The sequence below is a fragment of the Corvus moneduloides genome, chromosome 1 (genome assembly GCF_009650955.1).
Source record: "Corvus moneduloides isolate bCorMon1 chromosome 1, bCorMon1.pri, whole genome shotgun sequence".
NCBI lineage: Eukaryota > Metazoa > Chordata > Aves > Passeriformes > Corvidae > Corvus > Corvus moneduloides.
Genome location: NC_045476.1, coordinates 6,374,835 through 6,398,037, shown reverse-complemented (window position 1 = coordinate 6,398,037; position 23,203 = coordinate 6,374,835). Strand labels below are relative to the sequence as shown.

General features: G+C 43.6%; 1 protein-coding gene across 8 annotated transcripts in view; it reads left to right on the top strand.

The window, feature by feature from the left end:
* Positions 1-23,203, top strand: part of KMT2C (lysine methyltransferase 2C) — a 193,872-nt gene extending 170,669 nt beyond the window's left edge. For 7 of the 8 annotated variants that reach the window (XM_032098772.1, XM_032098805.1, XM_032098830.1 and 4 more), the window contains 19 exons: positions 1,210-1,442; positions 4,331-6,028; positions 7,295-7,507; positions 7,912-8,076; positions 9,354-9,495; positions 10,619-10,766; positions 11,606-11,784; positions 11,880-12,034; positions 12,221-12,473; positions 13,052-13,191; positions 14,152-14,256; positions 16,105-17,224; positions 18,209-18,345; positions 18,506-18,648; positions 18,913-19,081; positions 19,959-20,075; positions 20,664-20,737; positions 21,121-21,229; positions 21,472-23,203. In XM_032098772.1, coding sequence (XP_031954663.1) covers positions 1,210-1,442; positions 4,331-6,028; positions 7,295-7,507; positions 7,912-8,076; positions 9,354-9,495; positions 10,619-10,766; positions 11,606-11,784; positions 11,880-12,034; positions 12,221-12,473; positions 13,052-13,191; positions 14,152-14,256; positions 16,105-17,224; positions 18,209-18,345; positions 18,506-18,648; positions 18,913-19,081; positions 19,959-20,075; positions 20,664-20,737; positions 21,121-21,229; positions 21,472-21,564 — 5,393 coding nt within the window. In that variant the 3' untranslated portion in view covers positions 21,565-23,203. The remainder of the gene's footprint in view (positions 1-1,209; positions 1,443-4,330; positions 6,029-7,294; positions 7,508-7,911; positions 8,077-9,353; positions 9,496-10,618; positions 10,767-11,605; positions 11,785-11,879; positions 12,035-12,220; positions 12,474-13,051; positions 13,192-14,151; positions 14,257-16,104; positions 17,225-18,208; positions 18,346-18,505; positions 18,649-18,912; positions 19,082-19,958; positions 20,076-20,663; positions 20,738-21,120; positions 21,230-21,471) is intronic. The other variant, XM_032098781.1, reaches the window with a different exon arrangement.

Genomic DNA, 23,203 nt, shown 5'->3' with positions numbered 1-23,203 from the left:
TGGGTTCTGAGCACTTACCTGTTTCTCAGTTCAGTAGTAGTTACCCTTACCTGGAACTCACTAATATTTCAGTACTTTCAAGTTGCTCATGTTACTCTCAATTGTCCCCTCAGTTTGTGGGATCAGTTCTGCAGAATTTTTCCCTGAAAGCACCTCGAGGCCGTAGCTCACTCTGAGTGGGTTTAGTTGAGCTGTTCAGAGTCAAAGCAGTCACTGACACAGTGACTGCTAAAGTAGAAGGTGGCAGAGTGGAGCACAAGAGGATGTGGTTGTATGGAAATCATGCTGCTCGTGGTATCCCTGTTAAACAAGGATCTTTACAAGGAAGGTCTGTGCTGTATTCCTGGTGTCCCACCTCACTGAAAATGGGATCAGGAGACAAATGACGCCATCACCCGTGTTCTCTCTTGCTTTCTGTGCTTAGTGCAGATAGAGTGTTATCAGACATGGTTGTTTTGCCTCCAGAAAAACATCAGAGAGCAATGGACTGCCCGTGGCAGATGAGCATTTGTCATTTGTAAGAAGAGCAATGTCTCTATTACAGCCTAAATGAGAGGCATTTATTTTGGGGGGAGTAAATTGGTGCTGAAGGCCCTGTGCTGAAGGCTGCCACTGACAAAGTGATTTTTACAAAGACAGTATCTTTCTTTCACTTCATTAATATTCGATGGTGTTCATCATTTTAATATTTTTCTTAGAAGCGGTCATAAAAATAAATTCTGTGTGTACAACAGTTTTCTGCAAACACCAGAATTAATCAGGCCGTGTTTCCTGTAAGTTTATGTCCTTGCTCCTTAAGCTCTTTGTACTTGAGTACTTCCAGAGGTCTTCCATGTCCCCTCTTCTGTTGCAGAACAGGGAATCACTGGGTTCTCTAGCTGTTCCCAAAGCTACATTTGCTCACTGGCAAGTGCATGTTTGCTGCCTCAACAGCTGGCTGATACCTCCCGATATGGACTGTGTTAAAACTGTTTTCTCTCACAAATGCTGTTATTTGGATCTGTGTCCTTTACTCAGGTCACTCCAAGAGCTTAGTATTGAAATACCAAATTCTCTGTCAAATTTGTCTGAATTTGATCACTAGTCTCTTAAAAAGGAGGGGGGGGGGGGGTGGTGATGGTTAAATTTGAGCTCTGAAAAGTAGGATGAGAGCTCATCTCCTCATCTCCAGGATGAGATCATATCACACTTCATTTCCCTTCTCTCTAGATGATTCACAAAGAAAGCAGTATGAGGAATGGCTGCAAGATACACAACAACTTCTTCAAATGCAACAGAAGTACCTGGAGGAGCAAATTGGAGCCCACAGAAAATCCAAAAAGGCCCTCTCAGCCAAACAGCGCACAGCCAAGAAAGCCGGCCGGGAGTTCCCAGAGGAAGATGCAGAGCAGCTTAAACATGTTACTGAGCAGCAAAGTATGGTCCAAAAACAGCTAGATCAGGTAATCATCTGGAATCCAGACTGTTCACCTTGCCACTGAGCTGTCACAGTGGTAATAACTCTTTCCTTTAAATCTTCTGAAAGATACAGTGGAGCTCTACTTAAAGGGAGCCACTCCCTGTTCTGTTTTGCGTGTGTAACAGCATTGCTCTGGAGAGTACATGGACCCTGGAGCTGCAAAGGAGTATGCTGTGGCATACACTATGACAAAAAGCTGGGTTAGTACTTTGGGAAGAGGGGAATTCCTTGACAAAATGACTTGCAGAGTTCTTGACACCATGCAAAGCAAAAATTAAATAGTCAGAGAAAAGTTTTAGCATGCAGTGCTTTGTTTCAGGCTTGAATGAACCTCCTAACCCAATCTTCTTTTCCTACAGTTTGAAAATATCTTTCCATTATATCTTTAGAGTTAGTCTAGTTGTATGCTCTGTCTCGTTCCTAGATGCTGATCATCAGTATTGTGTCATGGAATAGCACAGGTCAAAGAGATATCTGGAGATCTTTTAGTCATGATCAAAGCAGAAATAGCTTCATGATTAAATCAGGTTACTCAGCACCTTGTCAGTCAAGTTTTGTAAGTCTCCAAAGATAGAGATTTCCCAGCCTCTCTGGGCCCCTGTTTCTACATGTAACCACTTTCACTGGGCTTTGTTTTCCTTTCCTTATATTCAGTTGGAATTTCACATATTGTAACTGTGGTAATAGTGAGATGAAACCTGTGATAGCTTTGTTAAATCTGCGCTTTGCCCACCAGTAGTGAATGCTGTGGTTCCTCAAGACATTTTTTATAAATTATCTGGCATGATTGTCAGGATCAGGTCGTCCTGCTGAAAATGAAAATACTTTAGAATTACCCTTTCCTAGTATGAAGGAAAAAAATTGGCAGCAGACAGTTTGGAATGAAGTCCTGAGTGATATCTGACCCTTGAGTTCTTGCTCCTGTGTTTCTTCAAGACAAAGTATTTGCTGGATGGGATATTAGTTAGCTCATCTTTCCACTATGTGGAAGAGGGATGGAGTGGGTAAATTATGTCTGCATAGTTTTTTTTCCCTTCCACAACGAATCACAAGTAGAAAAAATGAAAAAAAATTCCCTTTAACCAATCTTTATCATACATATATGACAGTCTAATCTTACGGTGGAGTTAGAGTGAAGTAGCAGCTGCTAATCATGACATTGCTGGCAGATTCATTTACTGCCCCCTATTTAAGGTTCTCCTATTTGTAATTTTTAAATTTAAATTTAATCTGCTGCTGGCAGAAGCCATTCCCTGCCCTTTAGCCAGTGATTTAGACCGGTGGTTGATTCATCCACATCTAAGCACCATTTTGTGTTCTGTACCTTGTAGGAGCTGAAATGAGGTTTAAAGTCTAGTTTTAAGGACCTTCTATTGGAAGCAATTTGCCACTCTTTCAGATCAGATCAAGTAATTTTTCTGCAGTCAAGCTTCTGTTAGTTTTTGAAAAGTCTCTGTATATATGGAGAGAGAAAAGAGCTCTTGGATCCCTACGAGTGGCTGTTCCTGGGCACAGGCACAGAGAGCCTGGAGCTGACTGTGCCCCAGGAGCTGATGTGAGACAGGGTTATTGGCCAGGCATGGAGCCACGCAGACCCTGCCAGATGGCCCCTGTGGCACTGTGCCTGTGCTCACAGGCTCTGCCCTGCTCTCCCTGCACTGCTGAAATCTCCAGCTTGGCTCAGGGCCTCTGGGGGTGCTCAGCACAGGGCCTTGGACACCTCAGCTCATTCCAGGGACAGTCACGGCTGATCCACCCCTGCAGGCCCTGGAGGCTGTGGTGCTTTGGATGCTTCATGGTACAGCCCCACAGAGCCTGCACAGATTTAGTGCTGTAGGACCATGGAGAAGCCCTGGAGCACTGGTTCTGTGCAGTGCAGATGGATCCAGTGGCTCTGTGCAGTGTTTATCCAGCAGTGTCAGTGCCAAGACAGAGCTCATAAACCATCTTGGACCTGGGATCATTGTGTAAATAACCTTTTGGGTGCATCTCTTCCGCAGCCTGAAGTGTGTCCTGTGGCATCACTGTTACCCTGAGCTTTCTGGCTTATCCCTCGCCTCAGATAAAGGCGAGGGCTAGCAAACAATTAGAATTATGTTACAGAGTTTTTCCATCCCTGCATAAGTTGTGGAAGTCTTAATCTAATGAGATTAGATTATGACTCCTCTCTAGTGAGAGAGAGATTTTCCGTAATGTATGCATCATCAGCCAGTGGATTGCACGTCCTTTTATTTTTTTAGAAACAAATTTAATTGGATATCTGCAGCGTTTCTGAAAGGCTCTTGCTTGTCCAGTTGACTTCTGTTTGTCTAAACTACAAGGCATAACTTGTAGTGTCCACATTGAGTTTATTTTGGTCTTAAAATTTTAAATTTTCAAGCCGGAGTTGCATTTTCATCTGACATGAGATGTTTGAGGATCTGCCTGTGAACAACTGGGAATATCCATCACTGTTATCCTGCAAACTTTTCCTTTCAAGTTACATCTTTTAAAAATGTTGCTGATGTGTGAACATCATCCATCTCACTGTTTCCCTTTTCCTGTCAGTTCCCAACTGTTTGTATCCTGTGCATGGATGATAAGATCTGTAGGAGGACATGGATCACTGCTGGTTTAGGTTTGTATGTTCTCTAGCACAGTGCAGTCTTGATGTGTAATTAGAACTTTGAGGCGCTGCTGTTTTGTCTGAAGTGTTGGGACAGGGGGTATTTCTAATGAAATAATGGCTGTTTAGCATTAAAAACACTGCAGAAACGCTGTTTTGACCTGAGGTTCATTGTCTCCTGGAATTACAGTGGTGAGTTACATGGTTTATGCTGCTTACACAGCCTGTACGTGGCAGGGACGAATAATGACTGTTTCAATGTTTAGATCCGGAAGCAGCAGAAGGAGCACGCGGAGCTGATTGAGGAGTACCGGATCAAGCAGCAGCAGCAGCAGCAGTGTGGGATGGCTCCCCATTCCATAATGCCAGGGGTCCAGGCCCAGCCTCCCATGGTTCCAGGAGGAGCAGCACCAGCAATGAGTCAGCAGAACTTCCCCATGGTGGCACAGCAGCTCCAGCATCAGCAGCACGCAGTGGTGATGCCTGGGCAATCCAACCCCACCAGGATGGCAAATTTATCAGGATGGCAGCCTCCAAGTGCCCCTGCAAGTCACATTTCCATGAATCCAGCAAGGATGCAGCCTCCAATGGCACCACTGCCAATTACTCCTGGTACCCCTGCTCCTGTGCCTGGCCCAAATGCAGCTGCACAGTCAGGGCCACCCCCAAGGGTGGAGTTTGAGGACAACAACCCTTTCAGTGAAAGTTTCCAGGAGCGGGAGCGGAAGGAGCGCTTACGGGAGCAGCAGGAGCGGCAGCGCATCCAACTGATGCAGGAGGTGGATCGACAGAGAGCTCTGCAGCAGAGGATGGAGCGGGAGCAGCACAGTATGATGGGGCCTGAGCTGAATAACAAAACATCCTTATCTCAGATACCTTTCTTCAATTCTGAGCTGCCTTGTGATTTCATGCAAACCCCACGGCCCCTGCAGCCGTCCCCACAGCAGCAGCAGCAGATGGGGCAGATCCTGCAGCAGGGTGCTGTGACCTCCCCTCCTGCCACCAATTTTATGCAAAGCACAGAGCGAAGGCCAGTGGGACCTGCAGCTTTTGGACCTGATGCATCTGCTGTTCCAGGTGGATCCCCCAATTTCCATAATGTAAAACAAACTCATGGGAATCTCCCTGGGGCTGCCTTTACGCAGAACCAGGTCAGGCCTCCTTTTCCTTCTGCTGTACCTTCATCTCCAGTGCTGGGGAGCGGTGTCCCATGTGGGTCGGACACTGGTGTGCCCCAGGCAGCAAACATCCCTGTGTCAGGCCAGTCTCTCATCCAGCTGTATTCTGACATAATCCCAGAAGAGAAAGGCAAAAAGAAAAGGACGTGGAAAAAGAAAAAGGACGATGATGCTGAGTCAATAAAAGCCCCGTCAACACCACACTCTGATATCACCCCACCATCAACCCCAACCATTTCTGATGCTACCTCCACCCCCACAGTGAACACCCCCAATGAGCCACGGCACCAGGATGAACAGGAGTCTGTGGAGTTAACGGGCCCCTCGACATCCAATGCAGGAGAGAGCCGGAGCTCCCCGGAGCTGGAGGGGAAGCTCCCCAGCAGCAGCAGCAGCAGCATGTCCCAGAAACAGCCCGGTGGCAATGCAGAGGCTGAAAAGGCTAAAACGGACACACCCACCAGCCTCCAAGAAGTGAAACTGGAAAAGGCAGAAACTGATCAGTGCTCAGGTCAAGCTGAGCCTAAACCAGAAAATCCAAGCAGTATTAAGGTGGAGGAGGATAAGGTCACCTCACAGCCGACCTCTTCAGCTCCAAGTCCTGCACAGCCACCCAGTGTTCCGACAGCCAAAGGGGAGTCAGGGAATGAACTGCTGAAACATCTGCTAAAAAACAAGAAGTCCTCATCTCTTCTAAATCAGAAACCGGCGAACAGCGGCCGAGCAGAAGAAGAGGCTTCTGGGGATAAAAAGTTAGCAGAGAAGCAGAGTCCAGCTGAAGGAATGGTGAGCCTGGTACTGGTTTTGTTACACTCTCGTCAGTAGCAGTCCTAGCCTAGTCTGTGCCTTACTGTGGGCATGTGTTGGGACATAACCTACCTGTATGCGGGTGGAGGGAGCAGCTTTAAGGAACTTTGGCCTCTTTCCTGCCTCTTCTCCACAAGTAAATCACCTGTGCTAAAAAAAGAATAAATTTTAATACGACTTCTTAGGTCAGCGTATTCAGAAATCACTGAAATGCAAAAAACCCATTTTTCTACAGAAAATTGTCTTTAAGAATACTACTTCCTAATATTAAGGCAGGATTTTACAATATGATTCCTAATTACTCACTGGTACGTGTCTGTACAGAACATGGTTTGTCTGGGTGCTGCTTTCTCCTGTGACTCCATCTGAGTTGTCTGTAAAATTTATTAATTTATAAGGTCCTTAAAAACAGACCTGAAGAAAAGTGCTTTCTGTGGAGGTAGGATACACTTTAGACTTAGACTTCTTGGTCATTTTATTATAATCATAATCTCTGTTTTTGGGTTTTGAATGCCTAAACTCTACATTCATTCTTAAAACAAAATTCAGGTGTACTTAAAAGGAATAAATACTCGTAAAAGTAATAATTGTGAGCAGCAGGTAATTTAAGTAAGTGTTAAACATCCACAGTAAAAACATGTGACAGGAATATTAGAATACTGGTGGTAGGGGTCATGTAGAGCTGTTTAAAATAATAATGGATTTTTAAAATAATGGACTTTTTTTTGGCTTGCCCCTGTAGCATTAGAGTCCCGTTCTGATCCCTTTTACCCAGCTATGCTTCCATGGGAAGAAAGGCTTTGCAGATTTGTACTGGAAGTATTTAACCAAGTGGTACAATCCAGAAATGTTTCACAACACTTTTTTTTGTTTCTAACCTCAAAATACTTTTGTATTATATTAACTTCCACGCCTTTCTTCTGCCACCAAGTCTGTCTTTCATTAGGCCCTCATGAACATCTCCAGGGTTTCATGCCCATGTAACTGTATTTTAGGGGTTATTCAGAAGACTATTTCTGGCCTGTGAGTTTTTAATGATGTTTTCAGATGTCAGTAGTGTTAATGGGAGGTCATAATTCTGTCTGTAGGGACAGTTCAGCAGTTCCACCTGCCAGTAAAATACGCTTTGTTATCAGTGAGATTTACTACACTGTGCCTGTGCTTGCAGAGTTGTGCGCAGTAAATCGGAGTGCACTGTGTATTAACATGTCAAAATTTCTGCTGCACTTCCTTTTTTCACACCAGCAAACTACAGGAGCCCAGATGCAAGGTCCATTTGGGTGCAGTAACAGCCAGCTCCAGAGAACAGATGTAGGACCTGAAACCAAGAAGCAGAGAAACAAGCGGGCTCAGAGGACGGGAGAGAAGGCAGCTCCTCGGTCCAAGAAAAGGAAAAAAGAGGAAGAAGAAAAGCAGGCTGTTTATCCTAATGCAGATACCTTCATCCAGCTGAAACAGGTAAGGGTGCAGGGACTGGGAAAGGCAGTCCAGAGGATACATGGAACAGTGGATTTCTCCTGATGGAAGTGAAGTTGATCATTAAGTTGAATTTTGAGCACAGGGTGGGGAAAATGAGAACTTCCACAAAATCAGGAATTTAAAGTTTGGGGTTTGTTTAATTTTGGAAGGTGGGCTGACATGGTAGATAGTCCCAAAGCCACAGAGTTGCTGACAGGGAGCTGGAGCTGAACAGGGACTGCATTCCTTAACAAACAGAGAGGCCTGTGTTTGACAGTTTCCTGACAGTGGATAAATTCCAATTCTTCTTTTGTATTAGAAATCACTCTACTGATTGGAACATTGGAACCTTGCATCTGTATTATACTTAAATTAATTTCTGGCTTTTTTTTCTTTTTATACAGCAACTTTCTTTTCTGCCTTTGGTGGAACCAATAATTGGCGTGAGCTTTGCACACTTTCTCCCCTATGGCAGTGGCCAGCTAAATGGTGGAAATCGACTCATGGGAAGTTTTGGTAGTGCTACTCTTGATGGGGCTTCAGATTACTACTCCCAGCTCATTTACAAGGTATGGTTTTAATCTGGATTTCTGTTGTGTGCTCTCTGTGGGAAAAGAAGTCCATGATATTATTACTACTAGTCAGAGTTCCTGCCTTTTATGCAACTAGAAGAAAAATAATCTTGTATTGCTGTACTAGATAGTGCATTGGTGAAACAGTCACCATTGTTTTACTCTCTGAAAGTGGAAATTTGTTCTGGAAACTGTGTTGTTGTAAACTAACTAAAAACTACAAATGCTCTTTTAACAAATGGATGCTAAATAATGAAAATGGTAATTGCAGTTTTGTGGAGCAGAAAAGACTGAATTCTCAGTACTTCGCAAAGTCATTGAAAGCATTAAAGCATTTCTTAATGTGAATAAAATAAGAAATAGACTTTTTCTCATTTGCCCACCAAGCCCTAACTAAGAACCTGAGAACTCTGAACAAAATAGACTGTTTCTTGATGAGTTAATAACCCACAGCATTTAAAACGCAGTCTCTGAGATCAGAGTGGCAATATTGGGAGGGCAGCAAGATACTGAACAGGCAGAATCAAGTTGCTGCTTGGATACCCTGATATAAAAACCTGTTACAACCAGTGAGTGGTGTTTTCTCCAGCCTTACACAGTGCATAAGCTGAGAATGGGACCTACAGAAATAGCTTTTGTGGCCAAAACTAAGTAATGAGGAATAGCTTTGTAGGCATTCAGCAACAACAACAGATACTGAAGTTCTCATTTAGTTTCCATTTAACATATGTGCAGTTGAATAAACTGGTGAGAAGTAGCCCAGAGTGTGAACTTGCAGAGTATCTGCTGCTCCTTGGTAGCTGCTTCAGTGACAGCTGCTTCTGTGCTGAACGTGAGGCAGCTTCTCCTTCAGTGACAACTGGGGAAGCTGACTTGTTTGTGGTGCTGGAGAGTCACTGTGGTCTAGCTCTCTCAGCACGGAGTTGGGACCTTTGCTGAAACTGTAGGCACTCATTTGAAACTGTTCCTTAAAATGTTACTTGTGCATTTTTGTAAACAGTTTAGCCACATCTTCTTTTGGTAATGTATTTGGCAATGTACTCATGTAAGCTGTTTCTCTGATGTCACTGATACAAGAAAAGCCAATCACTGTGTCTTTTACAGTAGATACTTTTCTGTATTTGGTCACATGCTTGGGCATCAACTGTGGCTGCTTCTCAGTGCTGTATTGGGGTGTAAAACTCTGAGTGGGTTACACTGTCTGGTACTGGAACAAGGCATGTTCTCTCCCTGTGTTCCATCCTGATTGATGTTCTTTAATTAATGTCATGCAGCAGAACAATCTGAGCAATCCCCCGACCCCCCCGGCCTCTCTCCCTCCCACGCCGCCGCCTGTGGCCTGCCAGAAGTTGGTAAACGGCTTCGCCACCACAGAGGAACTCGCTGGCAAGGCTGGAGTGCTGGGAGGCCACGATGGTAAGGGTCATGTGTGTTGGTTCTGTAAAGTGAGTCCTTTTTGTAGCAAATGGCAAAACAGATCTTGGAATCACAGAATAAACTGAGTTGGAAGGGGCCCACCAGGATCATCAAGTTCATCTCCTGGCCCAGCACAGGACACCCCCAAGAATCCCACCATGTGACCAAGAGCGTTGTCCAAACACTTCTTGAACTCTGTCAGGCTTGGTGCTGTGACCACTTTCCTGGGGAGCCTGTTCAGTGCCCAGCCACCTTCTGGGTGAAGAACCTTTTTCTGATATCCAACCTAAACGTCCCCTGACACAGCTTCAGACCATTCCCTCAGGTCCCTGCACTGGTCACCAGAGAGAGGAGATCAGTGCCTGCCCCTCTGTATCCCATCATGAGGAGGCTGAAGGCTGCTGTGAGGTCTCCCCTCAGTCTCTTCCAGGTTATCTCCTACGATGCTTCTCACTTGCAGTACTGCTTTATAGAAACAAAATGCCCCAACTTTTTAAGGCTGTAATCATTACTACCCAGCAATATTTTACACCCATGTAGTGTCAGGTGTTGGTGCCTTTGCCTTGTTCCCTTTCAAAAACATGTTGAGAGCTAGACACACTCTTAAGAAATGAAAAAGTAAACCTTAAGATCAGTTTCTTGGGTCCAGTACAAAGGACTGGCGTGATCTCCTTGAGTGAGCTCAAAGCTGTCTATCCAGAATGTGTGCAGTCAGTATGTATTTCCCGATGCTTATAATTTGGACTGTTAAAATTGCTTTCTGTTCTTTCTACTGGCTCCTTGTAAAGACTATTCAGCAATTAAAATCCTTTTTTTCACACCCCTTTTCCTTTGTTGTTACAAAATTGTTGATTTTCTGTACTTTTGTGGGTTTTTTAAAGTAAACAAACATCCTCTCATGGTGGCAGAAGACACACTCAAAAGCCTTTCAAGCCCTGTTTGCTCAAAATGTGCAGGTTTTTTGTAAAAATGGAAGTTAACCCTCAACAGTCACAATTTGTTGAACTCCCAAGTGTCTGAGAGTGGTGTCACCATCAGGCCCCACCCACCCCCAGCAGGCAGCATGTCTGTCTCTGAAGGAGCTGCCCAGATGTCTCATTGTGCTGTGCCTTTCTGCTTTCAGTTACCAAAGCTCTGGGGCCAAAGCAGTTCCAGTTGCCTTTCAGACCACAAGATGATTTATTAGGCAGAGCAATGGCTCAGGGCCCCAAAACTGTGGATGTTCCCGCTTCACTTCCAACACCACCTCACAACAACCAGGAGGAGTTAAGGTAGGTTTTCCTTGACATCTTCAGAAAGGTATTTGGAGCAGATTCTGTGATCTTCCAGTGGATGAGACTGTGAAGGTGTGGAGAAACAAAATCCATTGTGCACAGCCACAGAAGGGCAGAGAATGGAATGGGATCATTTTAACTCTTAACATTCCACATGTAGAGAGCAGCATGGTGAAATAGATGATTCAAGCCATTGCTAGACTCTAGATTCTGTTAAATTTTTAGGAACTCCTTACTTTGTGCTCTTAAAAGTAGAAGAAAATGATATGAATAGGTATTTTTCCTGGAGCAGTGTGAGGCTGTAGTGACAGGTGACTGCTGTAGCAGCAGCAGGACTGGCAAGAGCCAGCCTGAAACTGCACAACTCCACTGAGTTTCCCAGGTGAGAAACACTGGTTGGAATGTGAGTCTCCCTGCAGAGAGCTTCCCTTTTGCCTCCCTTGCACTTGCCTACCCAAAATATGGGTGTCTCTGGAACTCTGGAGCCTGTATGTGGACAAAGACCAGACAGATTAAATATTAAAATATCAAATATTAAATATTTGAATATTAAATATCAAATATTCAATGGTAATTTTTTACACTGGTAGCTAGAGCCATGGGGAACAGAGGGTGTGGCTTTGTTAGTGTCTGTTTTTCTTCATGGATCTTTCCCAAGAAATGGAATATGTGTGCAGTGGAATACGAGATACCCAGGAGTGACGGCCGACCACCTACTTGTGTTCCGGGACCAGTACAAGAAGCAAGTTCATTTTAGCTTCCTGTCATGATTTATAACTTCGGCTTACCAAAAGTTTCGTCCATTTCCAAAACAGCTTTTTTGGGTTTTGTTCTAGGGTTCAAGATCACTGTGAGGACAGGGACACTCCTGATAGCTTTGTTCCTTCTTCCTCTCCTGAAAGTGTGGTGGGAATGGAGATCAGTCGCTACCCAGACTTGTCAGTTGTAAAGGAGGAGAACCCAGAACCTGTCCCATCTCCCATCATTCCCATCCTACCCAGCAGCACTGGGAAAGGTGAGGCTGCAGCAGAGTGAACACAACTTAGGATTGTTTTTTTCTGTATTCCTGTAAGTGCAGGACTAACCTGCTGTATTGTGTTCTATTTTCAGGTTCAGAAGCCAAGAGGAATTACATAAAATCAGAACCTGGTTCAGGAGCATTACCTGGTTCTGGCTTCTTTGCCTCCCAGCTTGGACCATCCCAGAATGGTCCTAAATCTGGCCTTATCTCTGTAGCAATTACTTTACATCCCACAGCTGCTGAGGTAAAAGGAATAAGCCTGTATTACATATATACAGTACAACAGCAGTTAATTTGGTTTATATATAGTGACTCTGAGGTGGTTACAGTGCAATAATGCTGCTGTTGCAATCTTCTAATAGTTTGTATTTCTGCTGCCTGAAATTCCTGTCAGATGTAAACAAAGGTTTGTTTTTATTACTGTTTTTAGAACATCAGTAGTGTTGTAGCAGCATTCTCCAACCTGCTCCACGTCAGAATTCCCAACAGTTACGAGGTCAGTAATGCTCCAGACATCCCATCCTCCATGGCAGCCACCAACACTCACAGAGAGAACCCATCTATGGACTACAGGCAGCACTTGCTCCTGCAGGGTCCCCAGGCAGGATCCATGGGACCTGCCAGGATCGTGGGGCCCTATGGACTGAAGCAGCCCAATGTGCCCTTCCCTGCCAACAGCAATGGTGAGTGGGCTTTAACTTCCAGGTGTTTGGTACCAGGCTTTAACTGAGTCAGTATTGGTACATTTCAGCCTCATATAAATTCATGCTCTAGAACTCAATAGTTGATTCTTGTTCCAAATAAAACTTTTCTTACATGATGATGTGGATGCTGCTGGATTTAACCATGAGTAGTTCTCAGTAGTTCTGATTTCCATTACCTGTTTACATCACTTTCAGTGAGATGTTTCTCCCATAACTCCTAATATTATTGTTTTTTGGGGGGTTTTTTGTCCAGTCTGGTTTTAAATCCATCATTCAGAGAGATTGTTCCCATGCTGGAAAGCTTGACATGGTTGCTTAAGCCTGTATTCCCGTGTTAGTTTATTTTGTCATTTTTTACACAAGAACGTATTTTTGCCTTGTTTACACAGTTGGTTTCGGTCTGATTTATACAATTTATCCATCAGGTAAAGGTTTAAAGCTCTCCTTCCATGCCCTGTCCAGCAGGGTGCTAGTCCTCTAGACCAGTGAATAGTACTGTGATCTCTGATAAGTTTGGTTTGATTGATACAGCCTCTGACAGATAATCTGTTCCCTAGGTCTGGCTGGCTACAAGGATCACAGCCAGAACATGGCAGAAGGCTCAGCACTGAGGCCTCGCTGGTGCTCCCACTGCAAGGTCGTGGTTCTGGGCAGTGGGGTGAGGAAATCCTTCAAAGACCTGCCCTTCCTCAAACAGGTCAGTACTGAAGTGGGCAGGGCCCTGCACTCCGCTGGGGCTCCTTAAATCAAGGGATAGCACAAAGTGCTGTTCGTCCTGCCAGCTGAGAGCACTTCCAGCTGCCTGTGTAGTCCCCCATCCCTGTGTGGCCTAATTCAGGGTGGGACATTCAAGCACATTTGCAGTACAGCTCAAAAATGGCAAAGTTGTTATTACTGATACAAAATGAATTCCCAGTACGTTTCATAAAATAGGCCCCCATCTATGGGAGTTTTCAAAGTTCTGCTACCAACCTCCTTCCCTGCCCTCTTCAGGGACCTCAATTCAAAAAAAAGCTCCTTTGTGAGGCAGCCGTGTTGCTGTGTCAGGAATTACTGTAAGAGCAGGAATACTTGAACTCCTTCTGGGCAGGAATCAGATTTCAGTCACAATCTCTTGCCCTTACACTGGGAACAGTCATTCCTTCAAAAAGTGCCATTGCTCTTCAGTGACCAGGAGGTGACTACACCACAAAGACATAGCCAGAACTTGCATAGAGTAAAGAGTTCATGCAGGCAGGAATGCACTGAATTAATTCCCTGTAAGGTTTTGCAGATGGATCAGTAGATAAAACAGTGTGATCTGGCTTTGATTAGGCTGAAGTGAGACATTCTTTTGCCATCTAAAGATAAAAGAAAAAGGATTTTACTTTGCAAGAGTGCCTATGGAACAGATGGGTGCATGGTGTAGAATGCTTTATTTTGATTGTTAAACTTCTGTGAAAGGCAGGAAATGCTGAAGAACAAGGGTGTAGGTGGTGGCAATGTTAGATCTGTCAAATAATCAAGTATTTATATCACAGCATCGCTCATTATTTCACAAATGTTCTACAAATAAAACGAGTTTTCAGCCAGATTGGAAGACTTGTTTCATTACATTTACTATGTGAAAAATGGTATTAAAATGCACTTCTGATACTCTTCTGTGTTTGATTCCCAGGATTCCCAAGAAGGCTCAGATAAAATGAAGGACATTGTATTCTGTAGCAACAACTGCTTTGTTCTTTATTCAGCAGCTGTGCAAGCAAAAAACTCAGAGAACAAAGTAAGTATCAAACACTGGCAGACCCAAGTGAGCTGAAATTATTGCAGCTATTTGTTGGAGAACAGAAAGGGGGCAAGGGGGAAGCTTGCACTTCACTGGGGAGGTTTATAAATTAATTACGCTATATTCGGACACTGAGATTCTGAACCAGTAGTGTGAAATAAAAATCATATTTGCAGAACTTTCTGTCTGACAGATCCATGGCAGAAAAGTCTCCACCTTTGGCTGCCCTCCCAGGCTTTGAAGATGCAGTCTCAAAGTCATTCAAGTTCTCTGGGCATTGTACACAACCACAGACATGTTTTTAGGGGGTGTATCCTGCACTTGGATTTGGCTTTTATGGTTAAAAAAGAAAATTACAAGTGTGAAAATAATACCTGAGCAGCAAGTTTGCAAAAGGAGTTTCATTTGTTCAGTGTAACTGGGAAAACACAATCCTGTTCCCTGACTTTATTTGGGCAAAGCTGCCATTCTAAAGCTTTGATTACCAAAACAGTAAGGAGCCTGTGAGCTGACAATGACCAGCAAAAGGAGATTCTGATTACTGGAGAAGGACATTTGAAGAAGTTCATTCAACTGAAAGTGGAATTAGGCCATGGAATTTTCTCAGGTGGTAACGGATATTCTGCTGTAGTTCTCTACCTGCAGACACTGCAAGGGGTGTCTGACACCTGAGAGAAATGGGGCATCATTTTGTACTGTGTTCAGAGTCAGAGGAAGGTGAACTTAAATTTATCTAATTATTCAGTCATTAAAAGTGACATAGTCTTCACTCAAGACGGAATGATCCTGCTGAGTTTCTCACAGTTAAAATTTTTTGAGTACTTCTTTTAACTAACTTGTCTTCTGCTGTTTCTAGATCAAATGTGCCTTTTTTCCCCGAAACCATTGGACAGAACAGGCCATGTCCTTCAAGCTTTACCTAATTAATGTGTTCTCATAGTCCTGTATAGACTGTATAGTTTGAAGTCTTCCTTCAAGTGCATCCTACTTACTTTCTCAGGAGAAATTGAACAAAAAAGATGCAACCCTGGAGAAGATAACTGTGTGTACATCCACATGCTTTTAGTGTCCCGTGTAGCTCATTTTCAGTTGTATATAAACAGGGTAACATTCCTCTACAAGAGCATCAGCACGTACCTAATTAAGATAATTAAATGTCATGTTCAGCCTCTTGATCCTTTAATTTACTCTTTCAAGATTAATCACACAAACCACATTAAGCACTTCATAATCTAAACTTCCTTTGTTGTTCTTGTTTTCTCTCTTAGGTTTGTGTTTTCACAAATCTCTGCAGGTGTAATTCCTGTTTACTGTGACTGAATAGTTCAAGTCCTCAAGGTGTATCTAATCCAGAGCCCTGCAGGAATTTTTCCTCACTTGTTTCCAGGAAAAAAATCTGTGGCATTAGTTCTAAATTTTCTGCTTGTATCAAACACCAGATTCTTATGCTTTAAATTAGTTCTGTTACCCATATTTTAAGTTTACTTTGTGTTGTAACAAAACTTTCTGAGAATTCCTAAGAACTAAAGCTGGCAGTCAGTTCACTGAGGGCAGTTGAGGAGTTTTACATTCATTCAGAACCTGGACAAAGGATTATCTGTGCTTTATCTCATATGTTAAAGGGCACCACGTTCTGGGTAGGTTGGGAGAATTTCCTGTTCCAAATCCTGGCCCAAGCTGCGGTAACATGGGTCAGGATAATTTCCATCTTTCTCTGTTGCTGCATCTTGATTTGAGGCATTTGGAGAAGCCTCTCCTGTACTGAGCTGCGCTTGTTTTCAGGACGTGTTTAATGGTTAACAACTTTGGGATCTTTTTCTTAAAGAGTTTTCTGTTGCTTATCAGGAATCGGTCCCAACCCTGCCACAGTCGCCGATGAAGGAGAGGCCACCCAAAGCATTCCATCAGTACAGCAACAACATCTCCACTTTGGACGTCCACTGTCTGCCTCAGCTGCAGGAAAAGGTTTCTCCACCCTCATCACCCCCCATCATGTTCCCCCCTGCATTTGAAGCAGCCAAGGTAGAGGCAAAACCGGATGAGCTGAAGGTAACGGTGAAACTCAAACCCAGGTTAAAAGCAATACACAGCAGTCTGGAGGACTGCCGGCCTCCCAGTAAGAAATGGAAAGGGATGAAATGGAAAAAATGGAGCATTCAGATTGTGATTCCTAAAGGATCATTCAAACCTCCTTGTGAAGAAGAAATAGATGAGTTTCTTAAAAAACTGGGCACAACCCTTAAACCAGATCCTGTGCCTAAAGACTACAGGAAATGTTGCTTCTGTCATGAGGAAGGCGATGGATTAACTGATGGACCAGCAAGGCTTCTCAACCTGGATTTAGACCTTTGGGTCCATTTGAATTGTGCTCTTTGGTCTACAGAAGTGTATGAGACACAAGCTGGTGCCTTAATAAACGTAGAACTAGCACTGCGGAGAGGCCTGCAGATGAAATGCATGTTCTGTCACAAAATGGGTGCCACCAGCGGTTGCCACAGGTTAAGGTGCACCAATATTTATCACTTTACCTGTGCCATTAAAGCACAATGCATGTTTTTCAAAGACAAGACCATGCTTTGCCCCATGCACAAACCAAAGGGAACTCATGAGCAGGAGCTGAGTTACTTCGCAGTGTTCCGGAGGGTGTACGTGCAGCGTGACGAGGTGCGGCAGATCGCCAGCATCGTCCAGCGCGGGGAGCGCGACCACACCTTCCGTGTGGGAAGCCTCATTTTCCATGCCGTGGGCCAGCTGCTGCCACAGCAGATGCAGGCCTTCCACTCCTCCAAAGCCCTCTTCCCCGTGGGATACGAGGCCAGCCGGCTGTACTGGAGCATGAGGTACGCCAACAGGCGCTGCCGTTATCTCTGCTCCATCGAGGAGAAGGATGGGCTCCCGCTCTTCGTCATCAAGGTGGTGGAGCAGGGCCATGAGGATCTGGTCCTGACTGATACAACGCCTAAAGGTAAATTTTGTGAGCTAAGATGGTGAATTTGTGGGTTGGCTGTTCATTGTGGTACTGCTGATTCCTGTGGTATGAGACCTGTTTGAAACAACTGTTGCAGGCGCTGTTCTAATGTAATGTTTATAGTGAGCTTCCAGGGCCCATTTTTAATACCGTGCTGTGAAGACTCTGGACACCTCTAAAGAAATTGCATAAGCTGCAGATCAGAAGAATTGTTCCAAGTCCACAGAGGAGACCTAAGATGGAGTATTGAAAATGAATTAAAGCAGTAGGAAAGTCAGTGCAAGTTTCCTTTTGTGAAAAGTGACTTTGTTTAAATACAGAGCCATTGCTCACTTCTCTTCAAATCAGCTGGGCTCAAGTTAGGGAGCTCTAAAAACAGCCGAGTGACCATGTTGTTCTCAGGGTGGGTAATGTCTCTGTCAGGGCTACGAATGTCAGTGTGTCCATAAACATATGGGCAGGTCTTGGAAATCAGCTTGTGAATGTGCTGGAGGCCTGTAACCCTCTGGGTCTCGAGGCCTTGGTGCTGTGGGTGTCAATATCCTCAGCCCCACTCTGCCCGGTCAGACCAGTGCCAGGGAATTGCCCACAGAGAACAAGCACTGACTATGAACAATTAGTTAAAATAGATTATATCGTGTATTTTCAGAAAATCCTACTTTTGCAGGATTTCTCAAGAGAACCTGTCCATGTTCTTGTCAGAGGACTGGAAGTTTCCATGCTGAGAGCACTGAAAGCTTCATTTCTGAGAACTGAGGGTGCAGAATCAATGGTGTGTTTATTTGGGATTTGTTCAATCCCAAAAATTAGCAACTCACCAAATCATTCTCCACTTCACTTTTTAGATCCTGGCCTGTTTGTATAGGCAGTCAAAGACAAAGGCTTTGTCAGTACTAGGTTCTGGTTCCCATATCCACAGGCATTTGTTTTTTTGTCTTTTGTTTTTTGGATGACTGTAATTCTCTCCCGATGGTTGTGTAGGTGTGTGGGATAAAATCTTGGAGCCCGTTGCTTCTGTTAGAAAAGAATCTGAAATGCTCCAGCTGTTCCCCAGCTATCTGAAGGGTGAAGACCTCTTTGGTTTGACAGTCTCTGCAGTGGCCAGGATTGCAGAATCGGTGAGTTCACCACCCCAGTTCTTGCTGGATCATCCCAGTTGCTGACTAGGCACATGAGAAGGGGAACAGAAAGAAGTGTGGAAAAGTAAACCTTTTGTTAGACATGTAATTAAACACATAATTATTTGTAATTTTTTTCTTTTTCTCTCTCTTTTTGCAGCTGCCAGGGGTTGAGGCCTGTGAGAACTACACTTTCCGCTATGGCCGAAACCCCTTAATGGAACTTCCTCTTGCCATCAACCCCACGGGCTGTGCCCGTGCCGAGCCTAAAATGAGTACCCATGTCAAGAGGTTTGTGTTAAGGTATTTTGTTTTAATTTCACATAGTACAGCCCAGGGTTTATAGGCTGCTTTAGGGTTATTTGTGCTTTCGTCTGCTGCTTACAAACCCTGTCGTCCTTGGCTGTGAATGTGCATGCCCCGGTCAGAGGAACTGCTTTGTGTCACTGCTAGCTGGCTTTAAGTGTCTGTATGTCTGAGATGATTTTTAATGGGTTTCCTGGCTGTTTTCAGAGAAATCTTCAGTTTTTCTTGTATTCTTTCCTGTTACATGCCCAATTCCTACAGGCCTCACACCTTGAATAGCACCAGCACATCGAAGTCCTTTCAGAGCACAGTCACGGGGGAGCTGAACGCGCCTTACAGCAAACAGTTCGTCCATTCCAAGTCCTCTCAGTACCGCAAGATGAAAACCGAGTGGAAATCCAACGTGTACCTGGCTCGCTCTCGCATTCAGGTCAGTTCCCATGGCGGAAAACAGGTATTTAAAAAATCACATATGCTTTATTCATACCTGGTTTACAGCTGAATTCTGTAGATGTCGTATTTTATATATAAATATTTGTATAAATCTAGATTAAAATTTGAAACTAAACCTGTTGGAAAATTCTGTCCAGTGTCGTCCCAAAACCAGCAATTTTTACGTGGCACATCAACTGCATAGATTTACCTTAAGTAAGATTTCTTTCTAATTATTATAAATGTCTTAAAAATTCATTTGTTAAAGTCATCTAGAAAAAAGGGTTTTTCAGGTTTTGGGATGTTCTGGGGGTTTTAACCTATTTCTCAAAACCTTAGTAAAACTTAATAAAAATAGAAATACACAGTGGAAGCATGAGATGCTCAGGCCAAGCTGATGAAGTGGTACAAGACCAGCAGGAAAATCTCAGTATTTGCCTGCCCTTGTAACTATATGAAACCTGTTGCTTTATGTGATGCTGCTTGTTTGCCCCACAGAATGTTTTGGAGAAGCTTTGTCACTAATCTGGCCACGCGTGGACACGGTTGTTGTTTATTTTAGGTTGGACTTGGCCATGCCTGGGTTCCTCTCAGGTGTCTCTGGTCTAGCACGACCCACTTTTATTTCTCAGTGAATCTATAGCCTTTGCACAGTCAGGTGTCAGAGGGGTAAGAGCAGCTTTCTTACTGAGACAGCAGCTGAGTTTTCTTGGATCTCTGTGAGGCTGGATTCTGCACTGGGCTGTTAAAGCATCAGTTACTCTTCAGTGCTGCTTCCCTCTCTTCAACTACGTCCCTTTCCACTGCTGGTTTGGGGAATGGTGAGGAACACAGTGTGAGTGTGAAGTTACTAACTCTCAATGTACTTTCTGTAGGGCCTGGGTTTATATGCTGCTCGAGACATTGAAAAGCACACAATGGTCATTGAATATATCGGAACGATTATCCGCAATGAGGTAGCAAACAGGAAGGAGAAGCTCTATGAATCTCAGGTAAGGTTGTTTGATCATTCTCTCTTTCCCCTTCCCCATTCAGACATTCATACAACAGAACAAATGCTGTTGTGCCTGATGAATTCAGGTCCCCTGATTTATTTTCTGCTGTGCCATAAATGCCGTAGGCTAAAAATAAAACCAGAGGAATATACAGTGATTGTTATTAGAGCATTTCAGTGTTTAATAAATCTCACAGCACCCTGGCCAGGTAGGGAGGACACAGCTCTGGCAGAGGTGTCAGGACCTCAGTTTTTAATGAGAAGTTCTTAAATTTAAAGCAAATTCCTTTGTGTGACTTGATGGCATTGTAACAGTTAATGCCTGTCTGGGAAGCACTCGAATATCCTGGATGAAAGGCAGTATGGAAATTCTCAGGAGAACCTGAATTGGTTTGTGTTTATGACCCATCATCCCTCAGAAACCCGTGGGGATACAGGCAGTACGTGACAGTGCTTTCCCTCGTGAGCCTGGGGGCAGTGCCTCATCTGGAATGCAGGAGGGCACTTGGAGCTGGCCCATGTTGGGTTCATCACTGGCAGTGCAGTAAAACTTCACCAGAGTTCTTGTCCCACTTGTGCCTTTCAGAACCGTGGCGTGTACATGTTCCGCATTGACAACGACCACGTCATCGACGCCACTCTGACGGGAGGCCCTGCAAGGTGGGTGGCCCTGGAGGGGTCCCTGACATCCTCCTGGGGCATCTCCCACCTTGGCTTGGGACTATTGGAGGCTCTGAGTTTGTGGGGTTTGTTTTCTGAGCTGGTACATTCAAACTGTCCCAACTGTCTCTCTTCCATCAGCTTTGCTCATCTTTCAGTTACATTTCATGGCAGCTATGAAGAAATTTTTTTGATCCTTGATTTTTTTTGACACTTGATTTTTTTTTCGTGTTTCCTTACCTAGAAAAAGTACAGAGTAATGTAATTACAAGTGAAAAGGCGGTGAGCCCTTGGAGCTATGGCCATCCTGAGGTTTGGTTCAGATCTGCCTCAAGGGATGGGTGTTCCTAAAAGGTTTCATCTGTCCCACTCTTCCTTTGTAGGTACATCAACCATTCATGTGCGCCCAACTGCGTGGCTGAGGTGGTCACTTTTGAGAGAGGACACAAAATTATCATCAGCTCCAGCAGAAGAATCCAGAAGGGAGAAGAGGTAGGGCAGGTTCTGGCTTTACACCCTTCTTGCCACGTGCATCCATCCGTTCGTGATTTCTGGCCAGTGGCACAACCTGTTTATGCTGGGGGGAGGTGACATTTCCCTTCCCCTTTCCTGTAAAACTGTGCCTGTCCCTTACAGTGCAGCCTCTGCTGTGTTTTGCTGTTAACCTGGAGCTACAGGGAAAGCTGTGGCAAATCCCAGCTGTTCCATAACCACTCTCCTGCCTCTCTTCCCAGCTTTGCTATGACTATAAGTTTGATTTTGAAGATGACCAGCACAAGATTCCATGTCACTGTGGAGCTGTAAACTGCCGAAAGTGGATGAACTAGAATGCATTCCTTGCTGTCTTTGAGGGTTGCTTGTCCCTAGGAAGAAGTGATTCACATTTTGATTTTGTCGACGGAAAATTGTTGCCTTTCTGAAGGGGGAAAAAAAAAATCACTTCTGGAAATACAGATTGCTACACAAGTATTTAAAAAGAAAAGGAAAAAAAAAAAAAAAGGAAAAATAACCCACAAACCAACAAGCACCAGAAGCAAGCCGGCAAAATCTGAAGCTGACTTTCCAGACACGTGGAGGTGAAACTGAGTTAACAGAATGGTCCAGCACTTTTGTTTTTGAGCTCACTAAGGAGAAACTGTTTAACTTGGGCAAAGAACCGCTGGCTGACCTGCAGGAGGGCAGGTGGCCACTATGAATGTAAGACTGAAATCACCAGCGAAAGGGAGAAGTCCAAAGTGCTGGCCACAGCCTTATTTGATAAAGGGGCAGGCCCTCTAATTAAAGAAAAAATTTTAAATAAAAGTAGACACCACTGAACAAGGAATGTACTGAAACGACTTCCTTAGGGATAGAGCTAAGGGAAAAAATAACTTGCACTAAAATACATTTAAATACTTGATTCCATGAGTCAGTTTATTGTAGTTTTTGATTTCTGTAAAATAAGAGAACCTTTTTGTATTTATTATTGAATAAGTGAATGAAGCTATTTTTAAAAAGAAAGTTAGAAGAAAGCCAAGCTGCTGCTGTTACCTGCAGAACTAACAAACTCTGTTACTTTGTATAAAAGTGTAAATATTTTGAGAAAAAAAAAATACAGTATAAAAATAGTTATTGACCAAATGCTACCAGACTCTGCAGCAGTTCGGGTGCTTATTCTCAAACGTTGATAGGGATGTTACAATACGATCTCATGTGCTCACGGACATGTGATTCCCAGTTCGGAATAACCAAAATCTCAATTTAAAGAGAAGGGTTTTGTATGTTTAAAGCAGTCTCAACTGTGGTCTTACGAGAATTTTTTTAAGTAAACCTTAAGCCTGGTAAAGGCATGTATATTACACCTCTGACTTTTGTAGATGTTTGGGTAATTTAGATTAATTTTATTTGTATTATATTGTTGCATCCCTATTTCTTAAGTCAGGTTTTTTTGTGCTTACAATTTGTGATAACTGTGAATAACTGCTAAAACCACCCAAAATAGAGGCTGGACATGGTTTTTTTTCTTCAGCAAAAGTAGTCAAGGATTAGGTGACTGTTCAGCCTACGTTAAATCACGTAAACAGCATAGAATCAGTTGGAGCTTCAGTCTGATGCGATAGCCTTCTTAAAAGGAAAACAAGGAAAAAAATTAGGTGTAATGTGCTTGCAGCTGCAGGACTCTGGCAATAGGGTTTTGGAAAATGTAATTTAAAGATGTGTTTGTATGGATTGTTTTTGTTTACATTTCTTTAAAAAAATAAACACTGTTTTGTGTTTGCTTGTAGAAATTTAATCAGCATTTTGAACCAGGTTAGCTTTTTATTTTGTACTTAAAATTCTGGTACTGACACTTCACAGGCTAAATATTAAAAAAAAATGAAGTTTTTTTTTTTTGTGTGCACAATTAAAGTGGACTGTAAACTGTTGGTATATTCAGTAATACAGTTCTGAACTTGTAATGTATATGGCATGATGTATTTTTATCTT